The 24,296-nt window shown below is 39.3% G+C and overlaps 1 protein-coding gene across 2 annotated transcripts in view; it reads left to right on the top strand.

Annotated features, from left to right (window-relative positions):
- Positions 1-24,296, top strand: part of LOC114036492 (glutathione S-transferase-like) — a 55,398-nt gene that overhangs the window by 30,004 nt on the left and 1,098 nt on the right. Inside the window, exons 1-5 of one of the 2 annotated variants that reach the window (XM_027852983.1) lie at positions 139-353; positions 1,812-1,863; positions 9,227-9,359; positions 15,875-16,016; positions 23,773-23,904. In XM_027852983.1, the coding sequence (XP_027708784.1) occupies positions 150-353; positions 1,812-1,863; positions 9,227-9,359; positions 15,875-16,016; positions 23,773-23,904 (663 nt within the window). In that variant the 5' untranslated portion in view covers positions 139-149. Of the gene's footprint in view, positions 1-138; positions 354-1,811; positions 1,864-9,226; positions 9,360-15,874; positions 16,017-23,772; positions 23,905-24,296 lie in introns of those variants that run through there. The other variant, XM_027852984.1, reaches the window with a different exon arrangement.

Raw genomic sequence — 24,296 nt, 5'->3', positions numbered from 1 at the left:
AACAATCAGTTAAACAGATCCGTGCCTGCCGCCCGTATCTGGGGAAAATGGGAGGTCGGAACCCTGCCGGCCACGTGATTCCTCTTCTCTCCCCTCTCCCCTCCCCCCTGCCCCCTGCCCCCTGACCCCTACTGAGTCATTACTTGTTAATGTTTGCACTTTCCTCTTGCATCCAGGGTGGTCAGCAAGAAGAAAGCTCGTCTACCTCGGTCCTGGTCAGGCTGTTTGTTCTCTCTTGTTTGTCAGAAAACCAGGAATTGAGAATCATGGCTGCGAAGCCCAAACTGTATTACTTCGATGGCAGAGGCAGAATGGAATCCGTGCGCTGGCTCCTGGCTGCTGCTGGTGTGGAGGTAGATGCTTCGTTTCTTACGTTTGTTCTTGTTCTTCAAGACTCAGTCAATATTTACTAGAGGAGAAGTCAGGTGGAGCTTACTGAATGACTCCCTCGAAAAGAGGAGTCTAATCACCGTGATTACCAAAGTCTTGTTTATCTAGATCATTAAGTGTTAATTGAGTTCTTCTGAAAGTGGAAACAGAGCCTAGGGGCAAGTTCACTGGACCCGGATTCAGCAGATGTGGATCCAAGTCCTGGTGACAGGACCAGTTACCGCCTTGCATCTCTGAGACTCAGCTTCATCATTTGTAAAATAGAGGAGTTGAATTAGATTACCTCTGAGATCCTTTGTAGTTTTAACATTCCTTGATTCTGTGATCTTTGCTTATACTGTAATTGAAAAATATCAAGGAACAGAAATTGTGTTAATTTTTAAAGAGATTTAAACAATCTACATTTTTGTGGACTTTAAAAAAAAATTCAATCAGGATTGGGGAAGGTTCAGATTCCTCATAAACAAATTCTTCCTGAAGTCTTTGCAAAGTTTCTCAACTTCTAAGCGTTAATAATTTAGATTGATATGCTAGAAAAAAATTATAATAATCTTTCAGGTGGTAATAAATGATTCTCCCTGCACTCTTATATTGGTAAATCACTTCACCTTTCTGGGATTCAGTTTCTTTTCCTGTTAAATAAGGAGATTAGAGGAGCTAATCTCCAATGTCTCCTTTCAGCTCTGCCTGACTCTTTGCATCTGAGGGACTTCAGTTCTGCTAATCATAGGACCCTGCTCTGTGGCAGGATGGAAAATGCAACTACTTTGTGCACGGATGTGTAATGTGGTTACTGCAAATTTGAACAAACTTCTTTTTAAATGTTGAAAAGTTCTTTCTTTTGTACCTGCAACCTAGGTTAGGCCTAAAGCTCTGCAGAGGTTTTAAGAGGAACTTGGGTGGGCACATGTTAGGTTAACATATAATGGGTGTATTATTGTTATTCTAAATGAATTAAAATTAAAAAATAAATTTACAATATATTAAAATTTAGCTGTTTTAATGGCTGTGTTGCAAACAGAAGCTCTTTGGGTGGGTCCTCAAAAATATTGCATTAACAATGTAAAGGAGGATTCTGAGATAAAAATTTGAAAAATGGATGGGAGCATCATAGAGTCATAGAGGTAGAGCTGAAAGAAACCTAGGAAGTCATTTAGTCCAAGGTCCTTATTTTTGCAGATGAGGAAATTGAAGCCCAGAGAAGTTAAATGACTTGCCCAGGGTCACCTAGCTAGAAAATAGGTACCTGAGGCACCTCAGGTACTTAAGGCAGCCTTGGAACTCAGGTCTTTGTGACTCCTATTCCTGTGCCCTACCCATGAAACCACCTAGTTGTCTTAGGTGATCTCAAAGTCCCTCCCAGTGCTAACATTTCATGATTCCATTGCTCTGATACTCTCACTTGTTCTTCTCCTTTCTAGTATGAAGAAGTGCTCTTCCAAACAGCTGAAGATTTTAAGAATTTAATTAAGAGTAAGTTCAAAACCCTGCTGCTGTGCTCTGCTAGTCCATGCAGATCAGATTAATTCCCATTGCCTTGCCTGAAAAGACATGCAAAAAGTCTCCAAGATCCCTCGTAGCCCTAAAATTCTCTGATTCTACAGTTGTGAAAAAGTATGTTATGAATCATATCATGGACGGGGAATTACATGCAACAGTACACAAGCGTGCTTCTCTGTACCTCAGAGGTAGGGTTTGAATTTCAAAACAACTACATCAGGGAAGAAAGTAAAGCTTCTTTCCTCCTAAAACAAAGAGCCCTTGGCTTCTATAGAGGAATCCTGGTGGAAGTAAAGAGTGATGGGATTTAAGACTGGAAAGGTTAGGTTGGAGTTGAGTCATGTCATTCCCTGAACTCGAGAAAAGAGTAGGCAAATGGGAGTTATGGGAGGTTTTTGTTGTTGTTGTTGTTGTTGTTTTTTTGTTTGTTTGTTTTTAGAAATAACTTGATATTACTGTGTTTCCTTGACTGTAAAGTGGGGATGATGATATGGTACCTGCCTCCTAGAGCTGTGAGGATCAAATGAGATAATATTTTTAAAAACACTTTGCATGGTACCTGGCACATATTCGGCATTTAATAAATGCTTATTTCCTTCTTTTTTCCAAGTGGATCCCCCAGTCCCCTCCCCCTTAGAAAGTAAAACTTCTTCCTCTGAAACAGAATCCTAGCCTCTACAAACTATCTTTACTTAAGACAGTTAGTTGGTGCAGTGGATAAGCTGCTGAACCTGGAGTCAAGAAGATCAGAGTTCAAATCTTTCCTTAGACACTTGCTGTGTGTGTGACCTTTGTGCTGTGTGATCCCGAGCAATTCACTAAACTTGCAGTCTCAGTTTCCTCAGCACTAAATGGTTGAGGGCTGTTGTGAGGATCAAAGGAGATAATATATGCAGTGCAAAGTTCTTTGCAAACTTTAAAATATAAAAATGCTGGTGATTTTTAACTGTGGGAGCCCAGGAGTCAGGAAATAGGAATGTTGCAACCTTGAGTAAGGAGAATAAGGGGCTGGCAGACTTGACCTAGCTCAAAAAGGTGAATGGACAGTATGGTAGCCCTAGGCCTTATAATGAACCAATTAAAATTTAAGGCTTATACAAAGTTCTTTCTTTATAATAACATGTGCAATACAAGTAGTATTAATCCCATTTTACAGATGAGAAAGCTGAGATTCAGGAATGTTAATTCAGTTGACCAAGGTCACATAGGCACATGTAGTAAAGCCAGGATTCTGATGGAACCTAACTGCTCTGGATTTTAAACCAGTAGTCTTTACACCACACCACAGTGTCTCTTGTAGGTGAAAAGTAATGAGGACTTGAATGTGGGGCATATGAGGTAATGGGCTAAGGAGGCAGTGGGGATGGTAAGGCTGGTACAGAATTGACAGGACTTTATGACTGATTGGATATGTGAGATAGGGTGAGAGAGAAGTTAAGGATGGCCTTGGAAACAGGAATTTTACTGAGCTAGTCTCTAACTTGAGAATGCTCGGAGCAGCACAAAGCAGACTTATAGAGGGGAATGTCAATAATCAAGTAGTTTCATTAATCAGTTTCAGAATGAGGAATGTTCTTTTAGCTGAAGTAAAAGCACAGGTTATGTATTAAATCACAACTAGGGAAAGTGGATTACAAACAATCATTTAGTGTTTTTTCCACGAGAAACCCATAGGTCTCACAATACAGTAATTCTGGAGTTAAGTCTTGGGGGTTGTGACCACCTCCCCTAATGTTTAGAACCAGAGTTCTGTGATGGTAACAGGTTCTACGGTCTTTGATTCGATTCACTCCAGGTACATAGGAAGAAGCATGCCAGTGATCGTGGGCCTTGTCAAGGCTTGATTAATCAGTTTAAGCTGCATTGTAAGTCTGACTCAGGCTGGAAAACACAGCTCTTGAGAAAACTAAATTGTTAGTATATTCATTACACGTATCATATCGATTAATATGAAAATTTTAACTTCCTTTCTCCTTCCTTCCTTTGGGCCAAAAAGGTCAGAACGACCCTTGAAGGCTGATGAGGAACATTTATTTGAAACACGATTTTGAAAGATTTCTTTATTATAGAAATTTGCTATAAAAGTGAAAAAGAGAGACATAGTTATCATATAAAGGGAAAAACTCCCTTAACTCTGTTTGATTCCAGGCATGAGTCACATCTAGCCAATCCATGTAGTTATAGAGTGTTAAAGCAACAGGATTAACTAGGTGGGAATTTTCCTTTTCCAGAAAGGAAATAACACAATTGGGAAAAATGTCAGGAGGATCCTACCTAGGCTATGTCCTAAGTTGTCCTCATAACCTTTCCCAGGTGCAGACATCTGCCTCAGCAGTCCCTCAGACTGCTGCACGTGCCATTTTCTCTTACTGGCTTTGTGACAATTCAGACAATTATTCCTGAAATCAAAGCTCAAAACAAATTATAGTCCCAGAAATTTTTACCTTAAATAGCAAAATTTTCATTAATCACAACTTAAGGAGATAAGTACAACATAAAAGTGAAAGAAAAAATAATCTGCTACTTCCATGAACATTAAGAGATAGAGGGGATAGTAGCACGGAGAAAAAAGGCTTCTTTCATACAGGGAAGTAACTGCAGACCTCAGTACGTGTCCAGGTTCTTGGGTTGCTGGTCTACATCAGCTGTCCTCGTCTTCTCTTCCTGGGGGTCTTGGGAACAGCTGTCCAGCTCAGCTGTAAGCTGCTTTAGACCATTTAATCTTTAGGGTCAGGTCACCTGTGGGTTCAGAAATCCAAGTGGGTGGTACTGCCCTTTTGAGATGTCACAAGTGGATCCAGGACTCCCCTCCCTGGAGTTTGGCTGCAGTGGGAGTAGTGAGCATGACTTCAAAGGGGCCTTTCCACCTTGGCTCCAAGGAGTGCTTTTGGAGGTGACATTTCTGTAGACCTAGTCCCCGGGATCAGGGGCTGAGTTTTGGTTGGAGTTTCTAAAGAATGGATCAAGTTTGTAAGTCTCTGACATGTTCTGAGCCAACACAATACAGTGTTGTAGGAGGGGCCATTTGGCTACTGTGCTTCTCACCAACGGGGACAGTGACATTGGGCATCTCATCGGGACTGAGCTTATGGGAACCAAATAGTCTAGCCCTAAGGCTTAACAGGGCTAAAGGAAGGGCTTTGGGCCAGGGAATAACTAGCTCCTCAGAGAATTTTGCTAGGGTGATTTTAAATATCCTATTAACTCTTTCAGACATTCCTGATGACTGGGGGTGATAGGCACAATGGAGGTGCTGAATAATTGATCAGGATGAAAGGAGCTTAGCTCATGAGGCTCTTGTCAAATGGGTACCTCTAGCATCTCTTTAGGAACCCCCCCATAATGGAATGATTTTTTCTAGAAGGATTTTTTGCTACCCCAGAGGCTGTGGCAGTTCAACAGGAGAGCACTTCCACCCACTGAGAAATCATACAGACCATAACCAAAGCATATTGGCATCCAAGGGCAGGTGGCAGTTGGTTAAAGTCAATCTGCCAGGTTTCAAACGGCGCATCTGGGAGAGGAAATTGGCCAGGAGCAGGCTTCAGAGGCTTGGATGCATTATTCTTGGGACAGGTGGGACACATCTCATAGGCAGTGACAGCAACCCTCTGAAAACTCCCAACCCATAGTGCCATAGTCTTAACAAGTTCACATCCCTCCTTTTGAAGCTTTCCCTGCTTTTTGATAAGCATTCTTTTTCTGAACAGGGGCTATCTCTTCTCTTGTAGGGCTAAGAGTAGGTAGGCCTTCAGAGTAAGATGGATATACTAAGGCTATTCTTATGGGGCAAAGTGAAAGTTCCATAGGGACCTGTACTATGAGTGCTGTTCTCTCGGGAGTTTGAGGAGTTAAAACTTCGGTTTTTGCTGCTTGGTCAACCAAGTCATTTCTGTGGGCACTAATGATGTTTACTTGGTTGTGCCCTGGAATTTTAATTACCTTGACAGTCTGGGGAAGCAGTAAACAGTCTAGTAGATGGGAAACCTGTTTCTGATTTTTAATGGGCTGTGCTAAGAAGGTGAGGAAGTCATGATGATTCCATAGCATCCCAAAGTCATATTTGTCATCACTTTCCATCTCAGGTGGGTAGATGGCCGGATTGAATGTACTTACACCAACTACATTCTCTGCTTTCTCAGAGGTGAATAAATCAATTGGGAGAGCTAAGCTGCATTATGAGTCTGACTCCCAAGCTGGAAAAGGCAGCTCTTGAGAAAACTAAATTAGTATATTCATTACACATATCATATTGATTAATATGAAAATTTTAAATTCCTTACCCACTCTGGAATTGTGAGAAGGAGTCCCTGAAAATGGTAGTGTCATTGGCAAAAATACAGAAGTCAGGAACAGGGTCAGGCAATAGTGGTGTTTTTTTTGGGGGTGGGGGAGGGTGGGTGGGTGTGGGTGGAGTAGGTGGAAGATAATGAGTTCAATCTTAGATACATGGAATTTGGGATGCTGATGTTACTTCCAAGTAGAAATGTCCAATAGGCAGCTGGAAAAGGGAATATGAACTTGTTAAAGAGGTCAGAACTAGAGATGTTCGCACTAGAACTCTGACTAAATTTGGAATGCTGGGTCTGATAAGTGAGCCTTATTTTGCCTGGCAACAGATGACACACCTTTTCCAGCCATTTTCAAACTATGCTGCCTGCATATTGCCCAGACTCCTCATCCCCATCACACCAGAACTCACACTGACCCTAACATCTTGGACTCTGATAGGTGTGTTTGGCCAATGGGACACTTCCAAATCCCACTGCCATAAGCATATCTTTCCTGATCTCTATCTCTCCTTTATGCATTGTCTTTCCCCTTTAGAATTGTAAACTTCTACAAGGCTGGGAATGTCTTGTTTAGGTTTTTTTCCCTAGCACTTAGCATAGTGACTGGCATATAGTTAGGTGCTTAAAAAAGTCTTTTTCATTCATTCCTTCATTTAGATTTAGGAGTTCCACATACAGAAGGGATAGCTGAAGCTGTGGGAAAGGATGAAAAGTACTGAGAGATGGTATAGAGACTGAAAAGAAGAGAGTCAAACACTAAGCCTCAGGGAATGGATTTTTGCAATAGGAGGTCATTTGGTGGCTTTTAAGAGAGCAGCTTTAGTAGATTTATTTGTAGTTTCTGTACCTGTAAGGACAAATGCCATCTGCCTCTTCTCCCATCCCCCATTCTCACATGAAAACACTGGCACATAACTGGTATGAAATGTTCTGCATTGGTATGCGTATGGTGTCCTTTGAGAATGGTAAGTAGTCCAGTTTTACCATTTCATGGGATAAATGAAGGGAATAGTTGAATTAAAAATCAAACATTAAGCATTTACTGTGTGCCAAGTACTATTCTAAGATCTGTGGATACAAAAAAAACCCACAACTGAAGACAATGCCTTATTTTAATGGGGTAGACAACACAGACAGAAGAATGGTGGTCAGGAAGGGGCATTTTGATTTGGAAAGTTACTGAGGGGGGTGAGTGGAGCCTTAGAGGAGTAGATTGATATAACCTTTCTAGTAGCAATGGACTTACTGATTTGATTGTGGTTCCTGCCTTAGAAAGGAGGCAGAGGCTACAAAGAGTATGAACCAGGGGCAAAGTGGCTACTGCCAAAGAGACAGCTGGGAAAAGCAGTGAAGCATGGATTGGGCCAGTCTGCTATAGGAGACTCTTGAGGCACTGAGTTGAAAGGGTAAAGTCTCCAAGGCATCTCCTCTGGGCCAGTGAACAAAGGCAGTTGGTCTGGCCAGAAGAGGGATGGGAAGTAAAAAATGATGGGATACAACACTGGAAAGGTTATGAAGGTCATGGAAGAGTTTGAATTTCTTTTTTAGTCTTTTGGCAATTCTTTAATAGATTTAAAAATGACAATAAAGCTCATACTTTGATAAATGTTAATAAGTAATCTAATTACAACAAAAGTCTCTAGAGAAATAAATCTGATTTGTTACAAGCACAGCATTGCCCTTTTATGGTACCAAAAGGAATAAGTTTTAAATTCAGCAAATAAACTTTAGCTTAATGAAAATAATCCATTTCTATGTATCTTATAAAACTTAAACAGAAAATAATCAAATTAAATCTTTTATTTACTTACAAAATAAGCATCCAGTGAATCAAAAGGTATGAGGAAGTTTGGTTTCATATGAACCCCCGAATTATTTTCCAGGTATTTCCTTTTACTTGTAAGTAATTGAGTCCACAGGTTTAAATATTAAGTCAGTATAAGTACAAAATAAACACAATGGATGTCAGCAAAGCTATAAATGTCTGCTTAATTATTTATAAAAGGGAGAGAATGTAATTGAAAACCTGATTAAAGGTTTAATCATTACTACCCGAAGCAGAAACATACTATTCTGTGGTACTACTGTATCTCTGTAAAATCACAGATATAGCTCCTGCCTTCACCATAGCTACTTTCGCAAAAATAAAGAGTCTATAGTGAAAAGTTTTACCCATCTTGTTCAACATGTTGAGGTTTATCTGCTAACTGCTCAAAAAACTGAAGAACTTTCAACATACAGTCTACTTATCATGTATCACATTTAAACAGAAGAGTATTAATGTGTTATATAAAAAAGCTACATTACAAAGCGGTAGTTATAGGAGTTTTTTTGTGCAAAGAAGTAACTTGATAATTGTCATCCTTCCAAAAGACTAGATAGGAAGGACAGATTGGAAAAGAGAGAGACTGGAGGCATGGAGATCAAGGAGAAATATCTTGGAACAATCTAGATGGGAACTGATGAGAACTAGGGTATGGCAGTGGGAGCTGGAGAGAGGATGGATCAGTCTATTAACAAGCATTTATTAAGCATGTACTGTATACCAGCTACTATCTGAGGCATGTCAAAGATGAAAAAATGAAAGTCTTTTCCCTCAGGGAGCTTATATTCTTTAAAAGGAAGCAACATGTACAAATATAATTTATATAGCACCTTAAGGCAGAGCTCTTAATAAATGCAATCCATACAACAACCCTGTAAACTAGGTGCTATTATGATCTCTATTTTACAGATAAGGAAGCTAATGCTAGTAGGCTAAGTGATTTGCCAAGGGCCATATAGCTAGCAAGTGTCTGAGACAGGATTCGAAATCTGGTCTTCCTAATTCCAAGTCCAGAACACTGTCCACTGTGCAAGGGAATGAATGTGCATTAAACAGGTCTTGTAATCATTTTGGGCCTGTATCCTCCACTGTCAAACAAGAGAGTTTAAGTAGGTGATTACTGGGGTCCCTTGTAGTTCCAGTACTATGATTCCATCACCATACTCCAGTGAAGGGGAGTAAGCTACTGACTTGACTTTTTTTTTTTTCCTATTTTTAGGTGGAAAACTAATGTATGACCAAGTGCCAATGGTTGAAATGGATGGAATGTCCATAGTACAAACCAGAGCCATCCTGAAATATATAGCTACAAAATACAACTTGTATGGGAAGGACCTGAAGGAGAGAGCAATGTACGGTAATCATTGCATGCTTATGATAGAACATAGAAGCCACCTTTTTCATTTTGGGAAATTTCTTCTTAACAATTGAGATTGGCAACTGATTTGTCCTGGGTCATATGGCCAGTAGAGTTGAAAGGCAAGATTTTAACCCGGGAAATCCTGACTCCAAGGCTTGTTGTTTATTCATTAAAACCTCTGTCTCCCAATGTAATTGTGTTGAACGCTTATCTTCTTTACTGTATAAAAGCAATAATGCTCTTATAAGCATGTTATGAATATGTAAACTTTCTAATTTCCTTTCCCCACCTGAGATGCTCTTAGCCTGGGCTTGGCCTTGTAGTGGGTATCTCTGCCAGGTGGGAGTAGCAACGTAGAAGGAGGTCAAAGGAGAAAAAAAAACAAAAACTCTTAACTTTGTAGTAGATAGCTGACTATAAAGTAAAAATGATACTGGCTTTTGTAGACTAATTATTAAGCAATTAATCAACAAACATTTATTAAGCATCTTCTGGGAGACAAACGTGCTACACTCAGAGGATACAAAAAGGCAAAAAACAGTCTATGCCCTCAAAGAGCTTATATTCTAATGGATTGCTTGTGGAATCTATTCCCACTAATGTTTTAAGGCCCATATGCAATGGACTGGCCCATTCACAGATACCTAGATGACTTGCTCAGGAGATAGGAAATAATGGCTTTAGAGCTCAAAAAAAAAAAAAAAAACCTCAATGCAATAAGGACATTTAAAAAATACTTTTTACTGATTTGAAAAAGCATGAGTTCAAAAACAATAAATATCTTCACTAACTCAGTGAACATGAAGGTGTTTTAAAAATTAGTGTCTGTTTATTAGCTCATCATAGAAAGGCCATGTTGTATAATGGAAAGCAACCCACGTTGGATGAATCATCAACAAACATTTATTAAGCACCCACTATATGTTAGGTGCTGTTCTAGGCTATGGGGGTACGAAAACAAAGACTGAAGATATTTTGAAACAGTTTTTATTCTCAAGGAGTTTTTTATGTTCTGGAGTCAAAAAGAATTAGATTCAAGCCCAGGTTTGGACACTACCTTTTTGACTCTTGAAAGGTTATTTAACCGCTCAGTGTCCCCTAAAATGATAAGTGACAGGTGACTTGTCAATTTGTATGGTTGAGGAAGTAGCCCATGCTGATGAAATAATAGTTGCAGATGAAGACACAAAACCAGAACAACTCATGCTGAATTCTGCTTTATAGTGGTGATCATGAGATTGTGAGCTCCTCTAAGGCAGGGACTTTATTGCCTCTTTTTGTATACCCAGCATTGAACACAGTTCCTGGCACAAAGTAGGCTCTTGATAGATGTTGATTGATTAGTTTTGTAGGTTTTCTAAACCAAGTGAAAATGTCCTTTAAAAAAGAAGTTGATGTTTTTAAAGCTCTGAATCAAGGTTTTTCCATTAAGCTTTTTTTTTTTTTTCTCTAATGAAGATCCTGGCTGCCAATCTGTAGAGGAACCATTTTCCTTATCTGGGGCCTAACATATTTATGTTGGATTAGGCAGTGTTTTTATCCTGGGTTTGTGGCCTTGTCTATTTAAATATTTTGTTAACTGTATTTCAATTCAATTGGTTTCCTTTGTGTATTTTGTTTTATGCATTTAAAAATATTATTCTAAGAAAGGTTACATAGGCTTAACCAGATTGCTAATGACATTCATGACACAATAAAACAGGGTTGAAAATCTCCGGTTTAGAGGAAAAGCAGGAAGGGTTCAACATAATAGGATCATAGATGTAGAGCTGAAAGTGACCGTAGAAGTCATCTTGTCCAGCCCCCTTGTTTTACAGATGAGGAAACTGAGGTTCAAAGGAGTCAATTATCCTATTCAATTTGAATTGTCAGTGATAATTGCTCTTGAAATGAGTAGATCTGTTTTAAGAGAGAGGCAACAATTTTAAACTAATTCCATTTCTACAGGTAGGGCTGTTCTTCAAGATAGGGCCAGTATTCAAAGCTTCTCCCACAGGTCTTTGGGCAAGTCCCTGGTAGAACAAATGTTACAATTTAGGTGTGACCTAGGATTTCATTGGCAGAGAGAATTCCAGTAAGGAAACCATTTCTAACAATATAAGGCAGCAACAACTACGATTTAGAGTCTTAGAGAGTTGCTTTCAGTGACTTGTCTAGTCATGCAGCCAGTATGTGTGAGAGATGGGACCTTAACATGAATCACCTAATTCCAAGCCTGGCTCCATTAACCTGGAGTCCATTAACATGGTTTGTTTTTAATTTGGTAACTGAACTATAACATAATTGGTTTCCTTTGTAATTCTATGTGTTTTATTTCATGCATTCAAAACGTTATTCTGAGAAAGGGTCCATAGGCTTAACCAGAAAGAGTCCCAAAGTAGCCTATGAAGCATAAAAGTCTAAGGATCCCTGCTCTTTACTTCTCCATGATGAGTCTTAAAGTCTATACTATAATGATGAATTAATACCTCACATGTGACATCTTTCATTGGTATGTCATAATAACACTTGATACTTTTGAAAGTATGTTCATAGACAATATTTCATTTTATCCTGATATTCATTGTATAAGGTAGACAGAATTATGATTCCTATTGTATGAGATCACTAAAGCCCAGGGAGGAGAAAAGGTCCCAAAGTCATTGGGCTATTTTGTGCCAACACTGGGATTAGAACCCATGTTTTCAGAGAATCCTAGAATTTTAGATCCAAACTATATCTCAGCAATCATCTAGTTCATCTAGGTTTTCAAAATCTGAGCCAGTGTTCTTTTATAGTTCCATTTGGACTCATCAAAAGTAACATGTTTCTTCCCATTCACTCTGGAGAAGGATTATTGGTGTTGGCAAAGGTGAATTGATAAAACACCTTTTGTCCCAACAAAGGGGTCCTGAGACTGAAAAAAAATCAGAAACCATATGCCCAGAATGTATTTCTTCCTCACTTCTACCTCTTAAGACTCCCAACTTCCTTCAAGGCTCAGTTCATAGGCCACCTCCTGTGGGAAGTGTTCCATGATTTCCTTAGTAAGTACTTCTCTCTCCTTCATCAAGTTATCCTTATATATCCCCCAAGGAGATGTTAGGCTCCTTAAGGGGAGGAACTGTTTCATTTATGTCTTTATATCCTTAGACCTACCACAGGACCTTATACACACTTCACATAGCTGCCGAAGAAAGAACATTGTATCTTGAGTTGGAAGATCTGAGTTCAAATCTCACCTCTGATACATGTATGACCTTTTTTAATTATTCTGGTTCGATGTTTCCTTACCTGTAAAATGGGGGGAGATTGGACTAATTGGCTTTTGAGGTGCCTTCTAAATCTACATTTATGATCCTGTATTGTTGTTGTTCAGTCATTTCAATTGTACCCAGCTTTTTGTGACCCCATTTGAGGTTTCCTTGGCAAAGATACTAGAGTAGTTTGCCATTTCCTTCTCTAGCTTATTTTACAGTTGAGGAAACTGAGGCAAACAGAGTTAAGTGACTTGCCCAGGGTAACACAGCTTTTAAGTATCTGATGCTGAATTTAAACTCAGGTCTTCCTGACTCCAGGCATGGCACTCTATCCAATGAGACACCTAGCTGCTCTATGACTTAAGTTCTAATCTCACTTCTGATGCATACTATTTGTGTGACCATTTTTGGTTACTCTGGTCCTTAGTATCTTTATCTGTAAAACGAAGTGGTTGGACTCATTAGCTTTTGAGGTCCCTTCCAACTCTCTGTCAATGATCATATGACTTAAGTTCAAAACTCACATCTGAGGCTTACTATTTGCATGACCCTAGACAAATCATTGAACATCCCTGAATCTCAGTTTTCTCATCTGTAAAATGAGGAGTATACTAAGTGGCTTTTGAGGTCCCTCTAGTTCTAAATCTGGAATCCTATATTTTTAGAGCACAGGTATGACCATATTTTAAAAAAGAATAAAAAACATCAGTATGGTGACCAACAAGATGCCAAATCAATCATTTTCTCTGGTCCCCACTAACTCTCAAACCCCCTCTCAAAAGAGTGACTACGTGCCAGAGGTAGAGTAATACAGTTGAATCTACAGGAAAAAAACCATGAGATTCCCAGCAAGGTAACAGCCTCATGAATGAACACCAGGCAACACTAATCCTTAAAACATTCTCTAAGCACCCCTCTGAACTATAAGCCATCATGCTCCATAGAGCATACAAAGCCATCCATGGGCTTGTGCCCTGGACCTGCACAAGGACTCTTCTCCTGGTACAGACACTCTGAGCACACATACCACCTCCAGCTGCCATTGCTGCAAGCAGTAGGCATTGATTCTGCCTAGCTATGTGAAGAGGAAGTGGGTTGGGGAAGGGAATCAGGCTTCCTTCTGCCTGGGGCAGTCCTGAAGGAACCTCATTACTACAGAGGCTGTGTAGAATACCTACTCAACCCAACCCAACACCAAAAAAGTGGTAGAAGCTGATGCAGTCCAATTAGAGGAAGAAAGAACCATGAAGGAACTAGGTTAAGGGGCCAAGTGTTTGCTTGTGCCAGGTTTAAAGGAAAGGGGAGTGAAACACAACTGAAATAGATAAGTCTAACCCAGAAGTTATATAGGCCAGGGACCCAGGCTCTAGCCTGGGAAAAGTATACCCTTCAACATGAGAAGAGATTGAGGCAGATTTGCAGTATAGCCCTGGGAATATACTTACAAAAAAGGGAGAGTTTCAAGAAGTAATAGGGCTCAAAGGGAAAAAAGTCTAAAACTACTGATGATTTCAAGGAGATGAAATTTAAAACCCTAAAGCACAAGCAGATAAATCAACAAACAAGATATACAAATTAGAAGGAAGGATGAGTACTAAAGTCTCCAAAAGATGACCAAGTTCTACAAATACTACAAGACAAAGGTAATTGGACCTGCTCAAAAGTCTCCACTGGTTCCCTAACTCTGGATAAAATACAAACTTTTCTGTTTTACATTCATAGCCATTGAAAACTAGAATTAAGCTCCAGGCTATGTCTTTCTAGGTTTCTCACACATTACTCACCTTTGCACACTCTACCTTCTGGCCTAATTTGCCTTCTTACTGCTTCAAACACAGTATTAAGGCTCCAGTCTCTGCCTTTGCAAAAGCACCCTGGTCCCCATGTCTGGAATGCACTCCCTCTTTCCCTCTGCCTCTTAGAATTCTGAGATGCCTTTAAACCTCAGCTCAAGGGTCACTTCCTATAAGAGACCTTTTTTGACTTCCCTCATTTCCCATTCCCTCTCCAATTATTTTGTATTTATTTTATATAAACTTTATATTTACCTATATGCTCACATCTTATTTCCCACAATAGGATATTGAATCCAAGGACTGTTTCTTTTTTTCTTTATCATCCTAGCATTATACCTAGAATGTAGTGGGTGATCAGTAAATGCTTATTATATATACATAAAAGGGACTTAATACATATTGAGTAGAGTGAATTGGAAGCATTGTTCTGAGTGACAAAGTAGTGTTGTAGGGGCCACCTTGAACCTCTTCCCCTATAGGAACTGTCCCTTCTTTCAAGGCCGCTTCATTATTGTCACTCAATTAATAGAGTTAATTTTAGCCTTTCTTTCCCCAGTTGACCATTTCCTGGCTTATTCCAATAATGCGTATTTCTTGAGCATTAATTATGTTCTCTACATTAATTAAGTGCTGAAATTTACATCTTTTGAGGTCTATATTGCTGAACATTCCTGGAGAATAAGCTTTCTTTTCAAGAAAAAACTCTAACAACTTTGATTTTAGGCAGTGAGACCCTGAGCTACCTGCCTTTTAGGGAGGAATAAAGTGAAGTGTGAAAGAATAGATGACAGGATCAGAGATTTAGAGCAGAAAGAGACCTTAGGAGTCTTCTAGTCTGAACACTTCCTTTTATAGATGAGGGAACCGAGGCACAGAAAGTTCAAGTGACTTAGTCAAAGTCACACAGATGGTAAGTGACATATATAGGATGTATTTTAGACCTGGAATCAGGGTGGCTAGGTGGCACAGAGGTTAGAGTGCTGGCCCTGAAGGCAGGAAGACTCATCTTCCTGAGTTCAAATCTGACCTCAGACACTTACTAGCTGTTACCCTAGACAAGTCACTTAACCCTGTTTGCCTCAGTTTCTTCATTTGTAAAATAAACTGGGGAAGAAAATGGCAAACCCACTCTAGTACCTGTCCCAAGAAAACCCCAAATGCAGTCACAAAGAGTCAGACCTGACTGAAATGACTGAACAACAATAACAGGAAGACCAGATTAAAACTTTGTGCCTGACACATACTAGCTGTGTGACCCCAAGCAAGTCATTCTCGAACCTGTTTTCTCAGCTCTAAAATGGGGATAATAATACCTGTAGGACCTAGTTTACAGTGTTGAGAGGCTCAAATGAAATCATGTGGGTAAAGTGCTTTTCAAATTTTAAAGCCTTTTCTGTCAGTTATTATTAAATACTTTTTCAGTCATTTCCCCTAGTTCTCATATTTTTATTTGTGCCACTTTTCTTTTCCAGTATTGACATGTATGTGGAAGGGATGAGGGACCTGAATGACATGATTATGTTCTTCCCATTTTCTTTGCCTGAAGAAAAACAAAAGATTCTCAACTATATCCTGGAGAGGGCCACTCAAAGATTCTTCCCAGTGTATGAGAAGGTACGGAACAATGCGGCAGTGTGTGATCTGCCTCTACATAATCTGACATTACAAGCCCCTTCTCTATTCATTCTGAGCAAATACGTGACAATGCAGGAGCATTGGAGGCCCCATGGTATGGAAGAAAGACCACTGGCTCTGTAGACACATGATCTGAATTCAGATCCTGCCTCTGTCACTTACTACTTGTGGAAATGTGGGCACATCACTTTCTAACCCTGGATCTCAGTTTCCTAAGCTTTACAAAGTAAGGCAGCAACCTATAGTGGATAAAGTGCCGGATTTGGTGTCAGGAAGACAGACCTTGGTTCAAATCCTACCTCAGACACTTACCAGTTGTGTGACCCTGGGCAAGTCACTTGTCTTATCTGGGTCTCAGTTTCTTCATTGTAAAATAAGGAAACTGGACTTAATGACCCCTAAGGTCACTTCTAGCTCATAATCTGTGATCCTGTAAATTCATAAAGAGCTGGAACTACTGGAAAATAAGATAGGCAGCCACCTACAATTCAACATTAGGGGACGCAATGAAGGGTATTTGATATTTGTTTTCAACGTTGAAAAATTATATGGTTAGTCCTGGCACTGATCTGTTTGAGTTCTTATGCACTTTTTTAGACAGATAAATGAAGGAAGGGTTGGTGGCAAAGCTCCATGAATTCTTTCCATAAAAATGGATTTTTCTGAACCTATATACAAAGTTGGTACGATCTAGTCCTTTTAGGATGAAGACTTACTAAATCATTTAATACACACATTAATTACATCAGAAGACCTAATAGAATCAACCTCTCCACAAGCATTTATTAAAGAGCCAATGGCATACCAGGGACTGTGCTCAGCACTGAGGACACAAAGGCAAAATGAAACAGACCCTGCCCTCAAGGAGCTTACATTCTTATACCTAAAAGTGTTTCTGTGTGTCTGGGTATATGTATGCACACACAAATAAGTACAACGTAATTTGGGGGGAACATATTACTAATTGGGGGGCTATCAGGAAGGTAATTGGGGGAGGTCAGGAAGGTCATCATGTGGGAGGCGGTTTTTGAGATGAGCTTTTAAGGAAACTCAGGAATTTATTGAAGGTTGTGGTAAAAAGTGAGTGCATTCTGGTCTTGGGGGCCAAACTGTGCAAACGTATGTAGTAAGGACATGGGATGCCTTGTATGAGGAATAGAAAGAAGGCCAGTTTGTCTGGACTTTAGACTGTGTGAATGGGAGTAATGTAAAATGAAGGCTAGAAAGGTAGGCTGCAGTCAGATTGGGAAAAGCTTTAAATCCTCTAATAACAGCATCTTACATTTATCAAATGCTTTATGATTATCAAATAGTTTACAAGCAGTATTTTACTTGATCCTCACAACAGCACTGTTCGTGAGCAATGCAAATATTCCCATTATATGGATGATGAAATGGAGTCTCAGAGAAGTGCAGTGACTTGCCCAAGGTCACACAGTAAGTGGCAAAACTAGAAGGAGAATCAAGATCTTTCTGATTACAAGTTGAGAATTTACTTCATAAGACATCTCTAGACATCATAGTCTAGTTACTAGACTCTGAGTTTACAGATCCTAGTTTGACTGGAATGTGGGAGGGAACAAAATATAACACTAGATTTGGGATCTGAAATCTTGGTTCCAATTCTAGCTTTGCCATTTTCTACTAGTATACCTTGGGCAAATCACTTTAACCTCAGTGGGCTCCTTTTTTTCACCTGAAAAAGAAAGGGGTTGGACTAGGTGATCCCCAGGTTCCTTGTACAACTTAATCCTATATATAATTCTGAGTGGCAATGAAGTACATATTTTGCACAACTCCTCAAAGTGCTTTCAGCATGTATACTGTGCGTTACATTTGTCTATGTATATTATAGTCTCCTCTGCCTGGTATAGTACAAGCTCCCTGATGACAGAGATTAGATCATTTTTTGCCTTTTTATCCCTATCACCTTACCCAATGCTATGCATTGTTGTTCATGTTCAGTAGATTTCATTTGTGTCTCACTCTTCATGACCTCATTTGGGATTTTCTTGGCAGAGATACTGGAGTGGTTTTGTCATTTCCTTCTTGAGCTCATTTTACCAATGAGGAAACTGAGTCAAACAGGCTTAAATGACTTGCCCTGGGTCACACAGCTAGTAAATGTCTGAGGTCGGATTTGAATTCTGGAAGATGAGTCTTCCTCATTCTAGGCCTGGCAATCTAACTACTGTGCCACCTAGGTGCTATGAATGTAGGAAGTATTTAATGAATGTGTGTTTATTTGTTGAATAATGTCTGAAACAGAAAAATCTGTTGTACTAGACTTGTTACGCAAATTGTTATGTTGTTACACAAATTGCCTAGACCTCTGTCACAGTGGAGAAGAAATTTATCCATGTGTCTGTCAGTTTCAGTTTGTGGTGACAGATAATTCATAGACTCCATCATAGAGAAAATATATTTAAAAATACTTGATGTTTTGGTCCTTGGTGTTAAAAAAAAGTTGCTGTGTTAAGAAAATTTTAGAAACAACATTGTCTCAATAACCTACAACTCTTGAAGGCAGATTGTCATCACAACCTGAGAATGTAGTCAACAGGTGATCCCATGGGCTCCTAATATGGGAAAAGGATAATGACAAAAAAAGGGAATCTTATTTCTGCTGTAACCTGAGTATAGGGGGTGGGGAACCTGAGGCCTCAAGGCCACATGTGGCTCTCTAGGTCCTCAAGTATGGCCTTTTGACTGAGTCTAAGTTTTACAGAACAAATCCTTTTATTTTATTTTTTTATTTAATTTATTGGTGAGGCATTTGGGCTTAAGTGATTTGCCCAGAGTCCTACTGCTAGTGAGTGTCAGGTGTCTGAGGCTGGATTTGAAATCAGGTCCTCCTGACTCCAAGGCCGGAGCTCTATCCACTATCCCTAAATGAGCACCACCTAGCTGGCCCAACAAATCCTTATATTAAGGGGATTTGTTCTGTGAAGTTTGAACTCAGTCAGAGGGCCACACTTGAGGTCCTAGAGAGCCACATGTGACCTCGAGGCTGCCAGTTCCCCACCCCTGGTGGATATGTCATGTGTTTCATTGATTGCCATAGCTAGAAGAGACTTTAACTTGTCCTTGGGATTTGTAAATTTTATTTTCCAATTTTGTGACTTTCTTTAAGCTTAAGGATATTTCCTTTTGGTTGAAATATCTCCCCTCCATTATAGGATTTATTGTTTTTTTCCTCCACGGAGATTCCCTTTTCTGGCTAACTTGGTATCTCCCGTAGGATTCCAAATATATTGTGCAACCTGACCGCCTGTGGCTTATTGCCTGCAAGGGTACTGTCTGCCGTTAAATAATACTGCTTAGAGTTTTGTGTTGATTACACAGTTATTGTCTTGAATGTGGCCCTGAATTCATTGCTATTGCCTCTCTTATTGTATGTTATCACTTGTGTGTGTGTTTCTTGGTTTTCATTACCCCATAAAAAAATCCCAAATGTTTGCATTTGCATTATTGCTTTGTTGAATATATTTTAAAACAGAATTTAAGCCAAGACTTAACATTTAAGACTTTAGCCATTTGGTGTGAAGTGATGCCATGAGAAACTCACTGAGGATTTTACGTTCTAGTAATAATAATAGCTAATGTTTGTATGATACTTACTATGTGCCAGGCACTGTACTAAGGACTTTACAAATATTATCTCATTTGATCCTCCCAACCACCCTGCTTAAATAGTCTGAAAATATAACAGGCAGAGGTTTGTGAGACAAACTGAAATGTCTAATCAAGCTGGAAAAAGATATTACAGTCAAAGCAGGGATGGGGAACCTGCAGTCTTAAGGCAAAGTGTGGCCTTCTAGGTCTTTAAGTGCAACCTTTTGACTGAATCCTAATTTTAGGGAACATATCCTTTTATTTTTATTCATACATTTTTGTCCATCTTTCATGTTTTTTTAAATGAACATATTTTAAATACCAAAGAATAAAATAACTTTCAGTAAAATAATACTCCCAGATTGACTGGCACAATTACAACATTAGTAAACCATAAGGACTAAATTTGACGGCTGCTACGCTCATGATTTAGTTCTAACCTCCTCCTGCTGAGTGCCACCACTATTGCACAAGGCTGATCGGTGAGAGTTTATGGAGGTTGAGTATGCCAGTCTGTTAGCAGCTCTTGATCACAGTGCACTGTGTTTCTATTTGAAGTAGAATTCGTGAATAGTGGCACAGCTCAAAATCTGTCTGCTTAACAGTCTGTTATGTCAAAGAAGACCAAGAGAACAGTGAAGGAAGAAAACAGATTTTTTAAAATGAGGATTGGGAATTGTGATACCATCTTGTTTCTGCTAAAGATAAGATGATTTGCTTGTTTTGTGATACTGCTGTATCAACATTAACAAAATTCAGTGTTCATCAGAATTATATTACTCATAAGGACCACAAATATTTTAGAGGGAGAGGCATGAAAGGTTGTATTGCAGAAATTAAAGATGAAAAGCAAATGCAAAGTAATTCTTTCAAGCAGCAATAAGACCTAGAAATAGTTCCACTGAAGCAACTTATAAAGTAGCTTATATACTTGGGAAAAACAGGAAGCCACTCAGTGATGTAGAAATTGTGAAAGAATTCATTGTTGAAGTTGTAGGATGGTTAGACATACCCCCCCCCCAACAAAAGTACAAACAACTGCCTCTTTCAAGGAGAACCATGACTGATTGACAGCATGAATTAGCTTTCAACTTAATGTAATATTTCAAAAAGAAAATATATATTATTCAATCGCTTTGGATGAATCAACTGATACTACTGACTGGGCACAGGTTTTATACTTATTCAGGTGATAACAGAAGATTTTCTTTGCCACAAGGAGTTACTCTCTTTGGGCACTCTTGTGAACAGGATGTGGGGAATAGATATCTTCAACAATTTTCAAGATAAGTGTTGTGAAGTTGGACTGAATTTGGTAAATTTAGAGAGGGTATGTATAGATGGTGTACCTTCCATGACTGGAAACCATGAAGGGGTTATTGCACAGATTAAAAAAAAAGAATTAACAGATCCAGATGCCTTCTTTTTTTTATTGTATCTTGGATCCAGCAAAATCTCTGTGCTAAAGCTACAATTTTAAGTGACACTTTGCAACAAGTTCTAAGTGCTGTTGACTATATTCATGCAAATGCAACATGGCATCATCAGTTTCGTAACATGCCAGAAGTTGACCCATGAGGTATTCAGCGTGGGTTTGCCATATCATTCTAAAGTGTGTTGATTATAGCAGGTACAGGTGTTAGCCAAATTTTTATCTCTGCAAGAGAATCAGCAATGTGAATTATTTATGGAAGATTTCTATAGGAATACTGCATTTTTGTGTGATATCATGTCAAATCAAAATGACTTGAATATTTCTTTGCAAGTTAAAACTAAGTCTATATATGATGTGTGGCAAAAAAATCCAAGCATTTCAAAAAAGGTATCTTTTTCAAAAGGAAATTTCAGATGAACATTTTCCCCAGTTAGCAAAGGTCATTGATGAGCAGGATGATATATGCAAATCATTGGAAGAATAGGCAGCTGTTATAGACTTGTTAATTGGAGAATACAATGAAAGGTTCACTGACTTGGTCAATCGTGAAATCATACCAAAATTAGCATTTTAGCCTCACCTAGTTGATGTCACCAGGGCACCTAAAGAACTGCAGATGGAATTAATTTAAAATGTAGATGACATTTTAAAGTCATTCTTTGGTTTAACAAAGATCCAATTGAAATATGGAAAATGCAGGAGAATACTCATGCCTTTGGCCACATGCCTGAAAAATGCTTTCTTGCTTTTCAGCCACTTATTGCTTAGAATCTACACTCTTACCTAACCCAAATCAAGATGCCCTTAGGGTCACAAATGACTGATACCCATCCAGAGTATGGATGAAACTGTGGACCTTTGTGCTGCAACCAAATATTCAAATGCTTTCCAACAAAAAGCAGATATGACAAAGTCATTAAAAGGTTAGTTAACTTTAAAAATTAACAAATAGTTTTCATTTTTTGAAATTATTAAGTACATAGTTAGATTTTTACAAAATAATGTACATTTTAAAAGTATATCTAATTAAAGTTTCTCGAATGTGGCCTTGTTTGATTACAGCTAAATATTAATGTGGCCTTCCAACATGAAAAGGTTCCCCACCCCTGGTCAAAGGTTTAGACCTTCCACCCCACAACAGGGGAGCTCCAGGCCTAAGAGTCTTCTCAGGAAAGCTTATAAGTACCAAAGTCAGAAAAGGAATCCAGGTTTCCTAACTCATGGCCCAAATCCTTTTTTTTTTAAAAATTTTCTTTTGTGTTACAGTGTCTCTCTCTCTTTCTCATTTGGAGTAATCCATAGTGAGGAATAAAGTTCTGCTGGTTGGAAAAGAATTATTTTGCTTACTAGAGAGAGTGTACCAGGCTATACTTTTTTATTTTAAACTCAATCATCAAAAATTTGGATATAGAAAGATTATATAAGAAACTGTAAACTTTCATAAGGTACCTCATACCTGGACTACAATAGCCACTTGCTTGGTCTACCTGCCTCTGATGGGGTTGGAATCAGAGCTCCAGAAAAGAAAAACTCTGTCCCTGATGGGGTGGGAATCTGAGCCCCAGAAAGGAAAAACCCTGGACCAAATCTCTGGAGTTCCTCGAGGCTATAACCCCATCAACTGGTCTTTCATTGTGGCTACACCCAATCTCCCCTCCATTGCCTTGCCTCCCGATGGCCCCAGGCCACTTCCCACCCTTGGTCCCACCTAGGCTCTATTTCCCAGTCTTGGGAATTCTATTACCTCATGGACTACTTGGCCACTCTCCCATGATCTTTCTGTATATAAGGTCCATCTTGTCTCCATTAAGATGCTCAGATTTTTACAATCTAGCCAATAGCCCATAGATGCTCAGACTCCTTAAGAGTCTAGCTAATATGGCGAATCTTCAATAAACGTTGTTTCTGGCTGCAAGAAGGCGTGGGTTGAATTCTTTCGGGCAGGGCCCGGGTATCATGATTTTGGGGTGCCAGGACCCCTAACCTTTAGACCACATCACCTCCATTCCAGTTCATCTTTCACTCAGCTGTAAAAATAACCTTCCTTAAGTGTTAGTGTAACCATGTCCCTCTCCTATTCAAAAACTCCTATAGCTCCTTATTACTTCTAGGATCAAATATAAAATCCTCCATTTGGCTTTTAATTCCCTTTCCTAACCTTTCCTATCTTCTTATACTTTGCTTCTCCCCCACTTCCACACCAGTTACTCTGAGATTCAGAGACCCTGGCCTCCTTGCTATTCTGAACAGACTCCTGGGAATTTTCACTGGCTGCCTCCCATGCCTGAAACTCTCTCCACACTCATCTCTGCCTCCTGACTTTTTCCAGTTCTCCTTAATTTTAGTCTTCCTTCTGAGATAACTCTGCAATTAGCATGTCTATAGCTTGTTTGTATGTAGTTGTTTACATGTTGTCTCCTCCATTAGACTGACATCCTTGAGAGAGAGACCTTTTTTTTGCTTTTCTTTATATGCTCACCACTTAGCACAGAGCCCAGTACGCAGAAGGTGTTTAATAAATGCTTGTTTCCTCAATACCTAACAAGGTAGAAATAAAATTGCTCTCTATCTCCTTCTGCCCTATGTTTTCTTCTGTGTATTGTGGCTCTTTCCATTAGAATACAAGTAATGTACCCTACATTGCCATACTTTCTTTCCCTTCTCTCCTTGTCACTGGTCCTACAGGCATTAAAAGACCATGGGAAAAATTACCTTGTTGGCAACCAGTTGAGCTGGGCAGATGTCCAGCTGCTTGAAGTCATCCTAATGGTTGAAGAACTCAAGTCTGACATTCTATCTGCATTCCCTAAGCTTCAGGTAATTCCATCAAAAATACATACCATTGCTTAACATGTTGTCTTGCCCTTTAGATATAAACTCCATGAAGGCAGGGATGGTTTTTGTTTTTTCTTTTTATCTCCAGAGTTTAGTGTAGTGCCTAGAACACAATGAATGATTAATACATGCTTGCTAATTACCTGACTTAAAAGATCTGAGTTTTCCCTTGTGTAGGTCCTTTCTCTACTGACCCTAACTCTATTTATCTCCCAAAGCTTCCTTCATAGATGGTCTTCCTGAGCTGCTGTGGCCCAAAACAGTCATCAGTTGTTGAGCACCCTTCTGCTAAAGAGTCTTAATGAATTTGTCTAAATATGTTTTCAGATGATGGGCAAACAGCCCAGGGCCAGGCCCAAAGCTCAAAGTCTTTC

The sequence above is a fragment of the Vombatus ursinus genome, unplaced genomic scaffold, assembly GCF_900497805.2.
Source record: "Vombatus ursinus unplaced genomic scaffold, bare-nosed wombat genome assembly UNPS02009835.1, whole genome shotgun sequence".
Lineage (NCBI taxonomy): Eukaryota > Metazoa > Chordata > Mammalia > Diprotodontia > Vombatidae > Vombatus > Vombatus ursinus.
This window is presented reverse-complemented; position numbering and strand designations above follow the sequence as displayed.